Source organism: Cervus canadensis, chromosome 32 (genome assembly GCF_019320065.1).
Source record: "Cervus canadensis isolate Bull #8, Minnesota chromosome 32, ASM1932006v1, whole genome shotgun sequence".
Taxonomy (NCBI): Eukaryota; Metazoa; Chordata; class Mammalia; order Artiodactyla; family Cervidae; genus Cervus; species Cervus canadensis.
This window is the reverse complement of record NC_057417.1, coordinates 37,902,731-37,922,302: the sequence shown is the minus strand read 5'-3', so window position 1 is coordinate 37,922,302 and position 19,572 is coordinate 37,902,731. Positions and strand designations below refer to the sequence as shown.

Genomic DNA, 19,572 nt, shown 5'->3' with positions numbered 1-19,572 from the left:
TTTCTTCTTGTTGTTCCTTTAGGTTAAGTTTAGGTCATTTATTTTAAAATTTTCTTGTTTCCTGAGGTTGGCTTGTATCACTATAAACTTCTGTCTTAGAACTTCTTTTGCCACATCATGTAGATTTTGTATTATTGTGGTTTCATTTTCATTTGTCTCTAGGTGTTTTTAAATTTCTTCTTTGATTTCTTCAGTGACTCATCAGTTGTTTAGTAGCATGTTGTTTAGCCTCCATGTTTGTGATTTTGTAGTTTTTTTTTCATGTAGTTGATTTCTAGTCTTATAGTGTTTTAGTCAAAAAAGATGCTTCAAACAATTTCAGAGATGAATTAATATTTACTTTGCACCTGCAGTGTGCTAGGTGTATTTTGATTTATCCTTACAGAAGGTTTTGAAGTAAATGATATTATTTATGCTCATCGTTCAAGGTCAGAGTTATGAAGCTCAAGAGGGACAGAATTGAGATTTGAACAAATATCTACTTAACTCCATAACCCATGCTTTTTCCTTTGTAGAAAGCCAAGGGTAATAAGGAGGGATTCAAATAATAAGGATTATTTGATGAATAACCTGCTCTTCCCTTCCAGGTTTGAAGCTCTGTTTACTGACTTGGAACTGAGGCAGGAAGAGCTGGGCATTGCCAGCTTTGGGGCCTCTGTCACCACTATGGAAGAAATCTTCATTCGGTAAGTGAATACGGAAACCATAGATTCCAGGAATCTTAGGGTTGGAATGGTACTTAAACATTGCCCTGTGTTTGAATCCTTTCTGTAACATCCTCACTGAATAGTCTTCCAGCCTCTGACTAGTGCTTCCAATAATAGGGATATTCATTAGTGTAGAAAATATTGAATGTAATATCATCCAACAAACATAATTTTAACATAAATTCCTAGGAATGAAAAGCAAAAAGTGGCATCCTATCAGTTGGGATGCTTTTGACACTAAGTAACAAATAACCCAAACTCGACTGGTTTAGACAATTAGGAAGGTTTATTATTTCATTTAAAATAGCATTGAAACATGTTTATTATCATATGTGAAGTAGATCACCAGTCCAGGTTTGATGCATGAGACAGGGTGCTCAGGGCTGGATGACCCTGAGGGATAAGATGGGGAGGGAGGTGGGAAGGGGGTCAGGATGGGGAACACATGTACACCCATGGCTGATTCATGTGAATGTATGGCAAAAACCACCACAGTATTGTAAAGTAATTAGCCTCCAATTAAAAGAAGGAAAAAAAAGATCTCCCAAGGTAGGGCAGCTCTGGCATTGACTGATTCATCCACCAGGATGAATGTAATGAAGCAGGAATGCTGGCTCAATGCTAGGAAGGCTTTGAGGGGGCCTCCCTGGTAAACTACCCAGGCAGCCACACTGGGCCATAAAGTGGCAAGGAAACCAGGTCAGTATTATTTTACCCAGTCTGGTAATGTTTGTCTTTGAAATAGAATATGCAGGCTGTTTATGAGTATTACTTATGATATATTAAAATTTATATCTATCATTTTATCTTATATTTTCTACAAGTCCTGTTGAGTCTGTATGACATTCTCTCCCTTTTATGGATTATTTTTTTCTCATTCTGCAGTTTCCTCCCTACCCCACAGTAGTTGGAAACTATATTTTCTTATTTTATTATTTTAATGGTAAGCCTAGATATTGAGATGCACATAAGTAACTTATCAAAGTCTCAGCTGAAGTAACATCTTTTACTCTGCTCCTGGAAAATACCAAGACTTTGAAACACTTTAGTTTTATTCACACACATCCTACCATTACCAACTTATACATTATACTATCATTATATATTTTAATTCTCTTTTTTAACATTGCACAAAACATTACCGTTTTATCAAAGACAGTGGTCATTTACATTCATATATATATTCAGCTCTTTCTGTGTTTTTTTTTTCCTTGTGCTTCTCAGACTTTCCTGCTGCCTGAAGTACATTCTGTCCCATGTCCTTTACTGTTTTTATGCTGGTTGGTGCCAAATGCTCTCAGTTATTTTGGTCTGGAGATGATTTTGTTTCTCATTTTTGAAGGATATTCTCCTTATCCATTCTTTTGCATTCATTCATAATATAGCCACATATTTTAAATGTGTTTCTTATAACGGCATATAGTTGGAGTTTAAAAAACATTAATTTGTGTATATTTATCTTTTAAGTAGTTCTTTGTTGTTGTTTTTCAGTTGCTAATTCATGACCAGCTCTTTCCTACCCCACGTATTGCAGCACGCCAGCCTCCTCTGTCCTCCACTGTCTCTTGGAGTTTGCGCAGGTTCGTGTCCATTGAGTCAGTGATGCTGTCTGACCATCTCATCCTCTGCTGCCCCCTTCTTGTGCCTTCAGTCTTTCCCATCATCAGGGTCTTTTCTAGTGGGTAATAAGCTTCTAATTCATCTAGTTTTAAATCTATCATATTGCTCAGTGTCTTCTATTTATCCCACCAATTCCATATTCTCTTATTTCCTTTCTAGTTTTTGGAATTGATTTAGTGGGTTTTTTTTTTTTTTTTGCTTTCTATTTTCTCCTCCGTTAGTTTAGCATTTGTACGTTATCTTGCTCTTCTCTTACGAGTTATCCTAAGATTTCAATGTGCATTTTTAGCTTATTAAAGTGTACAATAAACTAGCACATTTACTGCATTCCAGACAATGCAATGAATAGCACTGTTACATTCCATTTGTTCCACTTTTGTTATGTGGTATTTATTCAACTATTTCAACTCTGTGTATATTTGAAAGTCCGTAGCACATTATTGTTTTTTTGTGCAATCAGCATTCATTTAAGTTTAGCACATATTTACCCTTTGCATTGTTCTTACACTCTTAAGCATCATTCACCCTTAAGCTTCCATCTCGGGCTATTTTCTTTCTGCCCAAACAATATCTATGTCCTTTAGTGCAAATTTTCTGATCTGATGAAGTCTCCGAGTTTTTGTTTGCCTGAAAATATATTTTTGGCCTCCATTTTTAAAAGAATTTTCCCTTGATACAGAATTTTACATTGTCAGGGGTTGTTTTTAATACTTCTACAATGTAATTCTAATTTCTTCTTCTTAAAACAGATTTGTTGGGGTATAATTTACATACTGTAGCATTAACCAGTAATTCATACCATATAGTTTGATAGCTTTTAGTAAATTTATGGTGGGACCATAAACCAACACCGTAAGCCAATATTAGAACATTTTCATCACCTGGAAAGATCTTTCATGTTCATTTGCAAATATTCCAAATATTCCTTGTTCCCATTTCTAGTCCAAAGAAACCACTAGTCTACTTTCTGTCTTTATATATTTACCTATTTTGGACATTTCATAAGAATGGAATCATTTGGATTCATATGTAGAAAAATCATACAGTGTGTACTTTATGTCTGGCTTCTTTCATGTAGAATAATTTTTGGAGGTTCATTCATGTTGTAGCATGTATAATAAATACTTTAGTTTTTTATTGCTGAATAGTTCTCCATTATATGAATAGATTATTTTTGCTTATTCCTTCCATTCTATTGTCTTCTGACTTCCATTATGTCCACTGGGATGTCAGCTGCTAGTATTATTGTTATTCTTCTAATGCAGTCTGTCCTTTACCTCTGGCTGCTTTTAATATTATTTTTTCTTTGTCTTAGGTTTTCAACATTTTTACAGTGATGTGCATTTGTGTAGTTTTCTTTGTGTTCCTCTCCTTAGGATTTTTACCGCTTTTCACATTGTGGTTTGCTGGTATTGGTCAGTTTTGGAAAATTCTCACCCAATCTCTCTTCTGATCCATCCTCTCTTTCCACTCTTACTGAGACAGCTACTTACATACGATTTTTTCCTTTCAGGTGTCTCCTGTCTGTTATACTCCTTTTTTGGCTTGTATTGATTATCTATTGCTGCTAGCAAATTACTCTGAAACTTAGCAGCCTTGAAACAACAAACATTTGTCACCTCACAGTTTCTGTGGGTCAGGAGCCCAGGAGCAAGTAGTTAGCAGGTTCTGGCTCAGATCTCCTTTGAGGTGGTTGGAAATGGCAACACACTCCAATATACTTACCTGGAAAATCCCATGGACAGAGGAGCCTGGTGGGCTACAGTCCACGAGGTCGCAAAGAGTAGGACACGACTGAGCGTCGGAGCATGAGCATGTAGTCAAGTCTCCAGCCGGGGCTGCAGTCTCTAAAGGCTCACCTGGGGGAGAGCCACTTTCATGTTCACTCCTGTTGTTGTTGGCTGGCCTCAGTTGCTCATGATGCCTCCCGCCAGGGTGCTGGCGTGACCTTGTCATATGGCAGCTAGTATCCCCCACAGCGAGTGATCAGAGAGAGATGACCAGATGGAAACCATGTTCACTTTGTCACCTAATCTTGGAAGTGTCATTTTATCACTTTTGCTATATTCTGTTTACTAAAGTTAGTCACTAGGTCCAGCTCACAATAAAGGGGAGAATATTAGCACAAGTAACAAAAGGAAAAATAAACAAGTAGAACTACATAAAAATAAAGTTTCTGCACAGCAAAAGAAATGATCAACAAAATGCAAAGGCAACCTGCTGAATGGGAGAAAGTATTTGCAGACACATATATGATAAGGGGTTAGTATCTAAAATATTTAAAGAATTCATACAATTCAGTAGCAAAAAAAATCCAATTTTTAATTAGGCAGAGGGCCTGAATAGACTTTTTTCCAAAGAAAATATTCAGATGGCCAAAAGATATATGAAAATGTGTTCAGCATCACTAATCATTCAATTCAGTTCAGTTCAGTCGCTCAGTTGTGTCCTACTCTTTGCGAGCCCATGAATCGCAGCACGCCAGGCTTCCCTGTCCATCACCAACTCCCGGAGTTTACTCAAACTCATGTCCATCGAGTCGGTGATGCCATCCAGCTATCTCATCCTCTGTCGTCCCCTTCTCCTCCTGCCCCCAATCCCTCCCAACATCAGGGTCTTTTCCAATGAGTCAACTCTTTGCATGAGGTGGCCAAAGTATGGGAGTTTCAGCTTCAGCATCAGTACTTCCAGTGAACACCCAGGACTGATCTCCTTTAACATGGACTGGTTGGATCTCCTTGTAGTCCAAGGGACTCTCAGGAGTCTTCTCCAACACCACAGTTCAAAAGCATTAATTTTTAGGGAAATGCAAATCACATTGAACCACAGTAAGCTATCACTTCACACCCATTGAAATGGTAGAGAGACAGGAGATGACAAGTGTTGGCAAGAATATGGAGAAAAGAGAACCCTTGTATTCTGTTGGTGAGAATGTAAATTGATATACAACCACTATAAAAAGCAATATTGAAATTTCATCAAAAAAATTAAAAATAGAACTATCATATGATCTGGTTCTACTTTACGGGTATATATCTAAAGAAAGTGGACTCATTGCCTCAAAGAGATATCTGTCCCAGCATGTTTGTTTCAGCATTATGAAATAATGCTGAAGTTGTGCAAACAACCTAAGTGTCCATCAGCAGGTGAATGGATAAAGAAGATGTGATTGATACACACACACACACACACACACACACACACACACACACTGTTTGTCCATAAAAATTTTTTTAAAAGAGCAATCATGCCATTTGCAACAACATGGATGGGCCTTGAGGAGATTATGCTCAATGAAATGTCAGACACAGAAATACAAGCACTGTGTGATCTCACTTATATGTGGAATATAAAAAAATTCACAGAAACAACAGATTTGTGGTTGCCAGAGGTTGGAGAGAGGCTTCCTTGATAGTTTAGTTGGTAAAGAATCTAAAAAAAAAAAAAAAAAGAATCTGCCTGCAATGCAGGAAACCCCAGTTTGATTCCTGGGTGGGGAAGATCTGGAGAAGGGATAGACTACCCACTCCAGTATTCTTGGGCTTCCCTTGTGGCTCCGCTGGTATAGAATTCCCCTACAATGTGGGAGACCTGGGTTCCATCCCTGGGTTGGGAAGATTGCCTGGAGAAGGGAAAGGCTACCCACTCCAGTATTCTGGCCTGGAGAATTCCATGGACTGTATAGTCTATGGGGTCGAAAAGAGTGAATACAACTGAGCAACTTTCACTTTCACTTTCTTCAGAGGTTGGAGGCAGGAGTGTGGTAATTGGGTGAAGGTGATCAAAAGTTCTAACCTGCCAATCACATGGTTTTGGTTCCCCTGGCAACCAGACTCCATCTTGTGGTGCTTTCCAAAGTCACCACAACAAAGGACACTCTTACGGCTCTCTTCACTTAGAAATTTGCAGGAGTTTTAGGAGCTCTGTTCCGGAACCAGGACAAAGAACAAATCTATATTTCTTATAAATAACAATAATCACAGAGGGAAATAATAAAAACTATTTCCTCATGATTTGGTTATATTTTACTATTATCAGTGTTATTGAGGTTATTTTTACGTCTACTTACACTGTGTAATGGAAGCATTATGTTGACAATTTGAGATCAATACTGGTGAGAGTGTTTACAACATGAAATTGGTAAACACTATAAATTGGAGTTTATTTCTTTGTTGACTGTCTATATTTAGAAAGTAATGACTTGTCAGGGAATGTTTGACGGGAGGATTCCTACGTGCTGTCTCACATGAGTCCTTTGTCCCTCTTCAAGTGGAACAGCACGCTGCTCCCAGGGACTAATACCTATCAATAAATTTCAATTTGAAAATGCATTACAAACTTCCACCGATTTTCAAATAGCCTTTCTAGAATATTTTGGAGAAATTTCATTCCATTATCCATCTAGCAAGTTATGGAATTTTTTCAAAAATACTGAATTTATTATTTCCCACATTGTCAGCTCACAGCCTATACCACAAGCTGAAGTTTTTTATATAGATGGAACTAAAAATGCCAAAGCCTCATTCTGGTCTCTCAAAGAATATAAAGTCTTTTACTCTAAGTTCCATTCTGCTCAACAAAATGAATTATACGCTCTTATTCAAGTTATTTCCCTACACCCTTACCCCATTAATATAGTTTCTGATTCTTTATATTCAGTTTTTGTATTAAGGAATATAGAAACCTCTATTATAAATTCCAATCAACCTATTATTCAACAACTTTTTTCAGAATTACAATCCATTATTAGAAGCCGCACTTCTCCCATTTATATTACACATATTCGGGCGCATTCTTCCCTTCCTGGTCCTATGACTTATGGTAATGAACAGGCTGATAAACTTGTTTCTTTTGCTACTCCGGAAGAACAACATGCTTTGTTGCACAACAATGCTGGTTCCCTACACCAACTATGGAAAATCCCATACCGCCAGGCTAAAGAAATTATTAATAATTGCTCTACTTGTAAACCCCTACATCTTCGACCCATTGCACAAGGTGCTAATCCTCGGGGATTACAACCTAATGAACTATGGCAAATGGATGTAACTCATTGTCCTGAACTTTCTCCATCTTCCTTCCTACATGTCTGTATCGACACCAATTCTTCTTTTATATGGGCCACACCTCTTCGCGGTGAAGCTACACATCACGTTATAACTCACTTACTAGCCTGCTTTGCTATAATGGGAACTCCTAGCTCTATTAAAACAGACAATGGCCCTGCCTACACTTCAGGATATCTCAAACAATTTTTACAATCCTTTTCTATTAAACATATTACCAGCATTCCTTATAATCCACAAGCACAAGGCATAGTGGAACGAGCACATCACACACTAAAATTACAAATAAAGAAATTAAAAAGAGGAAAATACATAGGAACATTGCTGTCTTCCTCATCTAAAACAGATTTTACTAAATTCCAACATAAGATATTTTCTAAACCTACAACTATTGTTTTTTTTGTTTGTTTGTTTTGTTTTTCAACTATTGTTAATATGGCTTTATTTGTTTTAAATTTTTTAAACTTACCACAAGGAGATATCTTGACTAGAGCAGAAAAACATTTCGAAGAATTGAAAGATTCTTCTTCTCCTCTGCCCATTTGGTACCAAGACGGGTTAAATAAACAATGGAAACCTGGGAAATTAATTTTACAGGGAAAGGGGTAGGCTTGTATTTCCCCAGATGGATCCAATGCGCTCACATGGCTTCCTCTTCGGAAGATCCGAGCCAGGGCAGCCCCCAGCCTTCAAGATAAAGAAGAAACAGCAAAAACCCCAGGAAGAAGAAATTCCAATACGGGCCATGACAGCTCTAAAAATCTCTAGAAAGCGCCACTCTCGGGGGCATCAACCTTATGATCTCCCCTCATGGGGACAAATAAAAACACTCACTAATCAAGCTGAAAATCTGGTTTCTCAACAGGGAATGCCTCGGAATCCTCAAAATGTTTTCGTTGCTTTGCTTGCTCTGCTTGCTTGCGCCTCCCCCGCTCAAGCTGAATCAATAAATCACACTTACTGGGCTTACATACCTAACCCCCCTTTACTTCAGGTAGTAGACTGGACGGAGAGAGGACCAATCGTATTAACTAATGACTCCACACATATGCCTTCTCCCTGGAGCTTTAAAGGGCCCTCACACCCTGAAGAAGAAGGGAAACTAATTAATATCTCTTTAGGTTATGAAGTCCTTCCTTTATGTATGGACCCAGCAGAACTATGTATAAACGTTAGTTGACAAACTTGGGCTTTCGTCCTGTCTCCAGAAGAGGATTTTCGGACACTACTTGGATTATTTACTGCCCTTTCTTTGTCAGTGAACCATGTTTATACTACTGAAACTTTAGGGAAAGAATTAGGGAAAGAACAAAGAACAACATGCCAACCGTTTACTAATAAGAACTTTAAAAATATTCCTGTTCAATGGGACAAATGTCAGGCTAAATCAGGGAAATTAATATTTTTAGCCAATCATACGATTGTTGATTGGGGACCCCACGGTATGTTGTTATCTAACTGCTCAGATGATATTAACAGTACTGTATGTGATTACATTACCCAAGTGGCATGGAAGGTTACCAATACTACAGTGGAGCATCACCATGACAAAGGACTTCTTGGATGGCATGACAGTGGAATGGCCCCCCCTCGTCCTCGAATCGTCGTCAATAAACAGACTGGGCCTGAACAATGGGATATCTGGAAGCTTGCTGCAAGCACTGAGGAACTTGGGACTTGGACCGGACATTTCACAAGGACCAATCATAGCCATAGCAATTATTTCTTTCGCTATAATCAATCATATTTTATACAAGCCTGTGTTCCATTTCCTTTTGTTATAGCTATAGGAAACTTACAATTCAATAAGACTATACGTTCTGTAACTTGCATAAATTGCAGATTATATACTTGTCTTAACTCCTCTATTTCCTTAAGATATGATTCTCTTTTAATTCTTTGATCTCGACGTAGTCTATGGTTACCAATAAATCTCCAACGGCCCTGGGAAGAAGGTCCCATGGCTGGACTTGCTTCCCGGTTGCTTACTAAATTGCTCCGGCGATCTAAACGATTTATTGGATGGCTGATTTTTAGTATTTTGGGATTAATAGCCATTTGCACCACTGCTGCTGTCACTGGTGTTGCTTTACAAACCTCTATTCAGACACATAATTTTATTCAAAATTGGACTAAAGATGCCCATACTATATGGGCCACTCAGACTCAGATAGATGAGGAAATTCAAGAAGAAATACAGGAACTGAAAACAGCCATTGAATGGGTTGGAGATCAATTAACAGATGTACAAAAACAGGTGATGCTAAAATGTGACTGGAATTCTACTCAATTTTGTGTTACTCCTGTTCATTTTAATAATAGTGCCTACAACTGGGAACAAATCAAGTTTCATTTACAAAACATACGTGATAATGCCTCTCTGAATGTACAATTGTTACAAAAAGAAATATTTGAAACCTTTTCTAATAATCTGCCCTCTTCCATTGATATGGAAACTTTAGCTAAACAATTAGCTGATCAATTATCTGGGCTAGACCCACGTGGATGGTTTCAAAGTCTTACTCATAGCGTTGGATCTGGAACCATAATTTTGGTGATTGTCTTAACAATTATATTTGTTGTCTACCGTTGCCTTCATGCAAAGATTGTCAAAACTAAACAAACTTTGATGGTCAGAACTCTTCTTACAAATATTATAAATAAATAAGGGGGAATTGTCAGGGAATGTTTGACAGTAGGATTCCTACGTGCTGTCTCTCATGAGTCCTTTGTCCCTCTTCAAGCGGAACAGCACGCTGCTCCCAGGGACTGAGGTCATTGTGTGAGGTAAGCATGAGTCTCCTTTAGTAAACATTCTCCTTAGGACAAAACAGCTTAGTCTCCTTCCCCTTTCTTGAGATAGGGATTGTCTCCTGACCTTGTGACTAACATTAGCCCTTGTTTCCTTGGTAACGTTTGCTGTACATTTGGTTTTCTGATCTCTATCATTCCCGAAAGAAGTTTCTTGTACTGCAGCCTATATATACTCATAGAAAAATCATTAAAGCACCTTTGCTTCATCAGAGCTTGGGTCCCCGGGTCTTTTTTGTCTCTCTCTCTCTCTTTCTCTCTCTCTCTCTCTCTCCTTTTCTGGCTGACTCTCTGGAGCGTGGAGACCCGTCGTGTTCACTTTTCTGCCCGGGCTTCTAAGACCCCCTCGAGAGGATGCCTGGTGCCTTCGTGAGCGATGCAAGTCCTGTATCTAGGACTTTATTGGTCCTCTGCGTAAACCAAGGGACATCAGCCTCTTTCTCTCTTTCACTTTCTTATCGTCGACTCCGTACCACCAGGTTCCGGTCCGTTAAAGGACCCCGACAATGACTGATAAAATGTTAATAGTGTGAATTAAGCTTCAAAGTATGTCCTATCTGAAGCAATTTCATTAACAATAGAATTTGAGGAAATACTCTTCGATATTTTTAAAATGTGTTATTTAGTCCAATAAAAATGTCACCTCATGGGTGGATGAGTAAAGTTTTGACATGACATCTTTGCTGTTTCAGTTTTGTCTTAATCATTAATGCTAATTAAAACGTCAACCAGTGTTCTTGTCCAGACTACACTTAGAGAACCACACACCACTGCCGCCTCCTCACTGCCACATACGGGCACTCTCCTGTGAGTGGGCCAGACCCTCTGGCCCCAGTCCAGCCTTCAGACAGCTGTAGCCCGGCCAAGAGCTGGACTGTATCCGCAGGAGAGACCTTGAGGCAGAACCACACAGCTGAGCCACCCCCAAATTCCCGACCCACTGGGACTGTGTGAGATTGTAAATGCTTACTGTTGTTTTAAGATGCTAAGTTTTGGGATAATCTGTGTCACGGCAATAAATAACAGTTAATTTACTGTCCTTTGCAGAACTGTACTGGAGGGAAAATGAACCAGTTTATTGAATTATTTTCTTGTGACAAATTCCCAGCAATGGAATAACTGGCTCAAAGACTATGAGTAAAAGTATGTTTTTTTACCTCATACTTTGCTGAATTTTACCCCGAGCAGGGGTTTGGCAAACTTTTCTAAAGGGTCAGATAGTATATACTTCAGGCTGTGTAGGCTTGGTCGCATAATCGAGGGTATTGTGTCGTTGTTATTCAGTTACTGAGTCGTGTGTGACTCTTTGCAGCCCCATGAACTGCAGCACGCCAGTCTTCCCTGTCCTTCACTATCTCCCGGAGTTTGCTCAAACTCATGTCCATTGAGTTGGTGATGCCATCCAGCCATTTCATCCTCTGCTGCCCACTTCTCCTTTTGCCTTCAGTCTTTCCCAGCATCAGGGTCTTTTCCAGTGAGTCAGCTCTTTGCATCAGGTGGCCAAAGTATTACAGCTTTGGTAAATACTTTAGGCTGTGTAGGACTGGTCACGTAACAAGGGTATTATGCAGACACTTAATTAACCATGTAGACACTTAATTAATAGTTTACAAGTGTGAAATCCTTTCTGAGCTTGTGCCATACCAAAACAAACCTTGGGCTGGATTTGGATCTCTGGCCATAGTTTACAAACCCCAGACCTGGAGGGTCAGAAGTGCCGCGTTTTATAATTTATGGTTTTGCTCATAAAGTACATATTAAGTGATATTATATTTTTGTTTTAATTTGTGTGTGGGATCTTTTAAGGAAAATAATGAAATCTATTCAAGCTAGTGTTGCCTCAGTTATTTGGAGAAGCCATTGGTCAGTTAATTCAGTTGTTAGTTCCTTTTTAAGCCCTTTCTAGCCAGTATACACTTGCCAACAGTATGTAATCATGGTGTGCCTTTTTTTCTCCTCATTGTTTGTGTCCTAACTTATTTTTTTCGTATCTTACATGACTTTCATTCTTTAAATCCAAAAAAAATGGAATGTGTTGTGATTTTGAGAATTCTCATTTCTGTGTTTTTGGTTTGGTTTAGGGTTAATAAACTGATGGATTCCAACATAGACTTGCAGATCATAAAGCTTCCTTCCTTCCATTCTCATCCACTCGTGAGCAGAGTTCCTGTCAACAGGATTAGACGTCTTCATTCAAGGATTTTCTCAATACCATCCGGCCTACCCATCCATCCTAACACTGGGGTGAGCAGATACATCAAATGCAAGAAGCAGGTTTCTGTTCCATTCCTGGAATCATGATATTATTCTGTCAAGACATGAATGTCAACCTTTAATAGGGGCTTAAGAAAAACTGCAGATTTTAGACATAAAAGATTGGCTCTGCTGGATTTCAGGAATACCGTGCTCCAGTTGAAAGTCAGAATGCTGGTGTTTTCTGACCAGGAAAGGAAGTATCAGAAAAGCTCATAGAAAGGGCGTGGCCATTTCTTTCACTAGGAAAAAGAAAGAGTAAAAGCAGTAAGTCGAGCTTCCCTGGTGGCTCCGTGGTGAAGAGCCCATCTGCCAGCACAGGAGAACAGGTTCAATCCCTGACCTGGGAAGATCCCCACATGCTGTGGAGAGACTAAGTCTGAGCACCCCGACTACTGAGCCTGCGCTCTAGAGCTCAGAGGCCACAACTACTGAAGCTCCAGTGCCCTAGAGCCCATGCTTGGCAACAAGGGAGGCCACTGCAGTGGGAAACCCGTGTACCACAGCTGGAGAAGGGCCCCAGCTCTCCTCAACTGGAGAACGGCCCACACAGCAGCAAAGACCCAGCACAGCCAAAAATAAATAGATAAGCATTTAAAAAAAAAAAAGAAATCAGGAGAGTTAGCTTTTTAAAAAAGCATTAAATCTACTGTCCAAAAAGCATATTTAACCTTTCTTTTTAGTCTTTCACTATGAAACAAATCATGCATGGTACCACCTGAAGTTAAAAATTCTTAAGATTTTTTTTTTATGTGTACCATTTTTTAAATTCTTTACTGAATTTGCTTCTGTTTTCTATTTTGGTATTTTGGACACGAGGCATGTGGGATCTTAGCTCCCTCACCAGGGTTTGAACCCGCACTCCTTGCATTGGAAGGTGAAGTTTTAATCACTGGACCACCAGGGAAATCCTTAATTTAAAAAAAAATTCTTATGAAATATATGGACAACCTGTATTTCATGCAGATTTTAATACTTAAAAAAGAACGTTGATATACATTTTATATAGTCGTCTTGATTTAGCTATCTATATGGTTTACTACAAAATAATGAGGTTGGTTTTCATGGATTGAATGCATGCATGCTCAATCACTTAGTCATGTCCAACTCTTTTGTGACCTCTTGGACTGGAGCCCACCAGGCTTCTCTGTCCATGGAATTTCCCAAGCAAGAATACTGAAGTGGATTGCCATTTCCTCCTCCAGGGGGTCTTCCTGACCCAGAGATCAAACCTGTGTCTCCTGCATTAGCAGGCAGGTTCTTTTCCACTGAGCCACCAGGGAGCCCTTTCATGGGTTAGTGAAGATGACTCACTGTTTCATAGTCTTAAATCACCTGTTCAAGGGGAAGCTGCCATCCACAGAGCCCCCAGTCTTGGAGGTTATCTAGACCCAGTGCCTGTCCTACACAGGAGGCTCTTCTCCAACCCCAGGAAGGATCTATCCAGCCTCTATTTGGCCAAGCTTTGCTTTTAGAAACAACTCCAGAACCTTCCCAGGAAGTATTTCTCAGAGCACCACCTCCGGCAGGGTGATAGTGATGCCTTTTGGTGAATGCTTGAGAGGAAGTAGCCTCAAATCCAAATGTGGGAGACATGGTGGGTGCTTCGAAGAGGGTTTCTGGGGTGTTTTGGTATTTGGGAAACCTGAGGCTTGAAGGCCCCAGCCCACCCAGCTAGCGCAGCGCCAGTGAAAGAGAAGCTGATGGGAGCCTGTGGCACTGACCTCCACAGCCGCCACCTCTGGGCCCAAGGCTGGATCTTGGGATCTCAGTGCACATGACTGCATGCTTTGATTTTCACTGTTGAAGCCCAGGGACCTCGCTGTGTGTGGCCTGCATCTTTACACAGGTGCATCTGTGGTACGCATTACTAGAAGTGGAATCTCTAGCTTAAAGACTGTGTGGCTGTCAAGAAATCAAAGAGGACACAAATAGATGGAGAAATATACTGTGTTCATGGATTGGAAAAATCAATATTGTGAAAATGACTATACTACCCAAAACAATCTATAGATTCAATGCAATCCCTATCAAGCTACCAATGGTATTTTTCACAGAACTAGAACAAATAATTTCACAATTTGTGTGGAAATACAAAAAACCTCAAATAGCCAAAGAAATCTTAAGAAAGAAGAATGGAACTGGAGGAATCAACCTGCCTGACTTCAGGCTCTACTACAAAGCTACAGTCATCAAGACAGTATGGTACTGGCACAAAGACAGACATATAGATCAATGGAACAGAATAGAAAGCCCAGAGATGAATCCACGCACCTATGGACACCTTATCTTCGACAAAGGAGGCAAGGATATACAATGGAAAAAAGACAACCTCTTTAACAAGTGATGCTGGGAAAACTGGTCAACCACTTGTAAAAGAATGAAACTAGAACACTTTCTAACACCATACACAAAAATAAACTCAAAATGGATTAAAGATCTAAATGTAAGACCAGAAACTATAAAACTCCTAGAGGAGAACATAGGCAAAACACTCTCCGACATGAATCACAGCAGGATCCTCTATGACCCACCTCCCAGAATATTGGAAATAAAAGCAAAAATAAGCAAATGGGACCTAATAAAGTTAAAAGCTTCTGCACAACAAAGGAAACTATAAGCAAGGTGAAAAGACAGCATTCAGATTGGGAGAAAATAATAGCAAACGAAGCAACTGACAAAGAATTAATCTAAAAACTATACAAACAATTCCTGCAGCTCAATTCCAGAAAAATAAATGACCCAATCAAAAAATGGGCCAAAGAGCTAAACAGACATTTCTCCAAAGAAGACATACAGATGGCTAACAAACATGTGAAAAGATGTTTAACATCACTCATTATCAGAGAAATGCAAATCAAAACCACAAAGAGGTACTATTACACGCCAGTCAGGATGGCTGCTATCCAAAAGTCTACAAGCAGTAAATGCTGGAGAGGGTGGAGAAAAGGGAATCCTCTAACACTGTTGGTGGGAATGCAAACTAGTACAGTCGCTATGGAGAACAGTGTGGAGATTCCTTAAAAAACTGGAAATAGAACTGCCATATGACCCAGCAATCCCACTCCTGGGCATACACACTGAGGAAACCAGATCTAAAAGAGACACGTGCACCCCAATGTTCATCTCAGCACTGTTTATAATTGCCAGGACATGGAAGCAACCTAGATGCCCATCAGCAGATGAATGGATAAAGAAGCTGTGGTACATATACACAATGGAATATTACTCAGTCATTAAAAAGAATTCATTTGAATCAGTTCTAATGAGATGGATGAAACTGGAGCCCATTATACAGAGTGAAGTAAGCCAGAAAGATATAGTATATCTTTATATACTATATATAGTATATATACTATAGTATATATACTATATATATATATATATATAGTATATATAGTATAGTAATGCATATATATGGAATTTTAAAAGATGGTAACGATAACCCTATATGCGAAACAGAAAAAGAGACACAGATGTACAGAACAGACTTTTTGTGGGAGAAGGCGAGGGTGGGATGTTTTGAGAGAATAGCACTGAAACAAGTATACTATCAAGGGTGAAACAGACCACCAGCCCAGGTTGGATACATGAGACAAGTGCTCAGGGCTGGTGCACTGGGAAGACCCAGAGGGTTGGGATGGGGAGGGAGGCGGGAGGCAGGATCGGAATGGGGAACACATGTAAATCCATGGCTGATTCATGTCAATGTATGACAGAAACCACTACAATATTGTAAAGTAGTTAGCCTCCAACTAATAAAAATAAATGAAAAAAAAAAAAAGACTGTGTCGCTGTCAAATTTATTCATTCAGCTCATTTGTTTTCTAAAAAAGTAATATCAAATTAAAATGCCAGCAAGCAATGGCATTTCCTTCCCCCTGTATCCTCATCAACATAAAATTTTTGCCAATCTGACAAGTAAAAAACAATGTATCATGTTTACGTTTGATGTCTGTTTAGACTTCTCTTTCAAACTCTTTCCAATCTGTGCCTTCTTTTTCTGCCATTAAATGTTAATCTAATAATTAAGTCAAAGAACTTTAATTTGAAGCAATTTTTGACACAATCAAAATGTTAGACATAATATGAGAGAATACAGTTGAACATGAGCCACTTCACTGCCTGCCAGCTCCTACCTAACATGTGACCATGTTAATAATATGTCCTTCTTTTTTTAAATTGTAGTTCAGCCTTCTCTGCCAACAGTTCTATGCCATGTTCTTGAAAAGGGCTACCTATTCTTGGCGCAACTGGATGATGATGCTGTCAATACAGATCCTGGTGCCTCTGGTCATTCTTAGTATCAGCCTCTCATTCCTCAACTTCGATATAAGCATGGACAACAGCCCATTGGAGCTGACCCTAAAAGTATATGGTCAAACTATTGTTCCATTCTACATTTCTCCGAACTCCAGGCTGGGTCCACAGTTTGTAGAACGTTTGACAGATGTGCTTGTGGCTGAGGGCCAGATTCCTCGGGAGCTGCAAAGTAAGTACCACACCCAGGAAAACGGGGCAGGAAGCAGGCCCATTGCTCCCTGCAGTGAAGCCATGTGCTTCCACACTACATGATGCTCTCTGAAGTCAGAATATGTGGCTAGAAGCCTCAGAAAGAAATCTTTAAAAAGTAACAGGAAAGGGAAAGTTCCTAGAAATGGGACCAAGTTGTGTCTTTCTAGGGACTAAAGCATGTCCAAAAATGAAACAAATGTTCTGTTATGTTTGAACGTGTTGAGAAGAGATTTACACTTCTGCCAAGGGAGTTTGTGGGTGATTTGGTGACAGATGGGACAAAAACTAAGCAGACGAGAAAAGGAGAATAGTGTTTCCTTCAGAGGGGCACAGGTGTACAGAAGAAAGAAACATGTCCTGGTGTGCTACTTGGTTCAGCTGTGAATAACTTCTACTTTTTCATAGTGAATGTCAAAACTGACTACTGGTTAAACTGAATTTACGATACAACTCTAGGGCAGGTGGGGAGGGGTGGGGAAGGCCCTAGGAGGTGGGGATAGTCCTCTAAGAGAGCTAAGTCCTTGCTTCCGAGATAGGCTGTCAGTAGAGAAATGGACTATTTAGCGATCCTAAGAAACACGGACTGAAAGACTTCAACGTGGTTGCCCTGGTGAGCAGGAGCCAGGGATAGTGATGCTGAAGGCCATGGCACTGCCATCTCCCATTGTAAGTTTTGTATAATTATTTGATTTTTAAAATTATATTGATGTGTTATTTTAATTTAAAATGAAAATTTTCAGGATTTATTTTTAGTAAAGTATAAGAGATCAGCTGCAGAAATGGTTGGGATTGTAGTGCTTTACCTCTCCCAACCTTGGTTTCCTCACACTGCCACCAGAGGGTCTCCAGGGGAGTGCCCATCACAGGTGCTTCACACTGCAACACTGGCACTCGGTAACCCTCAGCCACCAGTACAGTGATCATTCCAGCATAAAAATTCCAGGGTTCTTGGTCAGTCAGCCTGTGTGCTAGAAGTGTGGTGATGAACAGCTCTCAGAGAGCTCCTCACCCAGAGGTCTTGTGGATAAGCAGTAGTGCAGAGGAACAGTCCGTGATGGTCACACAGACATAGCTTAGCCTCAGAGGGTCAGAGGGCACTCCTGAGCTCAGAGCCTGTGGTGTGCATGGGGATTGCACAGCAGGGAAGCCTGAAAGATGCCTGGGCAAGACTGTTCACTGCCGCTCCAGTCAATGAACGGAAAACTTTCTTGAGGCCCCAGGCCTGAGGGGCTCAGGCAGGAGGCAGCCCTGCAGGCCCAAGTGGATGACCGGAAGTCAGGGCATGGCCACGACAGGAGGACCCCACTGGGGATGTGTGTGGGGCTTGGTAAGGAGAGAGACGTTCAGGAGGAGCCGCAGTCCTCCCTGCCTTGCGAGGCCCTGGTGCGACCCACTCAGCGGTCTGTTCTCTTCCAGGCCCAGTGGAAGCATTCCTCCTGAAAAAGTTAGAGGAGGAGCCCGAGGTCTTTGACCAGAACTACCTGGTGGCCATTTCTTTTGACGACATGGGGAACCACACCATCGTGACAGCACTGTTCAACAACCAGGCGTACCATTCCGTGGCCCAGGTGCTGGCATTGGTGGATAACGTCCTGTTCAAGTTGCTTTCTGGGCCCCGGGCGTCCATAACAGTCCTGAACCACCCTCAGCCTCAGTCAAGCATGGAGACCGCAGAGGACATCTTGTATGAGTATGTGCAGCTTTCCTTCCTCCTCGTTGAGCGTCTCCCGTTACCGCCAGCTTCCTCCCTTTTTGTCTCTTTGTTTTAATTACAAATTGTTATTTTGGAATATGGTTGCTTTGACCAGTTCTACTTAAATGACTGCCTCTCTCCTTATATCCTGCCTTTGACAGGGGCCCTAAAGGACATTATCTTGTCATCAACTTGCTTTTTGGAATGGCTTTCCTTTCGAGTTCCTTTTCCATCTTGACAGTCAAGGAGAGAGGCCTCAAGGCCAAGCAGGTCCAGTTCATCAGCGGCGTCCACGTGGCTACATTCTGGCTCTCCTCTCTGCTATGGGACCTCCTGTCCTTCCTTGTTCCCAGCCTGCTGCTGCTGGTGAGCTGAGTTGTGAGGGGCCCCTCCTCCCAACCCCCTGTGTCCAGGGGACTGGCCTTGGGGCCCCTGCAAAGAACCGGGACCCAACCAGACGTCTAGGCTGGCAGCTCTGCCCCTGATGGGCCACATGGCTGTGAATGCAGCTTCCTCGCTGACCCTCAGTAAAAGGTGATTCCCGTCCCAGCGTCATTAGGAGCGGGGGGCCCTGCTCTAGGGTCTCTAGGTGGTGACTTCCCCAGAGCTGCTGCCTCAGGCTGGTAAGACAGTACCCTGGGGATGGGTGTTTACATTCCAGAAGTAGCCCTCCAGGGCACAGAGGGGTGCAGCCTGGAGCACGTCCTCCCTGGTTCTGCCTCTGCTCCTCATCTCACTGCACTGGTGTCCTCTGCACGGCCAGAGGAGTGAGGGAAGGGCAGTGCTGCTGGAGTCCTGCCAACACCTTGTTTACCTTATTAAGAATAACTTGAGATTATTGTATCCTTTCTCTCATGCTTAGGGCTGACTCTGAGTGACTTCTCCAAACTCTGCCCCACTTTCCCCA

General features: G+C 40.9%; 1 protein-coding gene across 1 annotated transcript in view; it reads left to right on the top strand.

The window, feature by feature from the left end:
• LOC122433474 (ATP-binding cassette sub-family A member 17-like) overlaps positions 1–19,572 on the top strand; it is an 86,706-nt gene that overhangs the window by 45,160 nt on the left and 21,974 nt on the right. Inside the window, exons 16-20 of the mRNA XM_043456469.1 lie at positions 588–686; positions 12,286–12,448; positions 16,646–16,949; positions 18,389–18,662; positions 18,827–19,031. Coding sequence (XP_043312404.1) covers positions 588–686; positions 12,286–12,448; positions 16,646–16,949; positions 18,389–18,662; positions 18,827–19,031 — 1,045 coding nt within the window. The remainder of the gene's footprint in view (positions 1–587; positions 687–12,285; positions 12,449–16,645; positions 16,950–18,388; positions 18,663–18,826; positions 19,032–19,572) is intronic.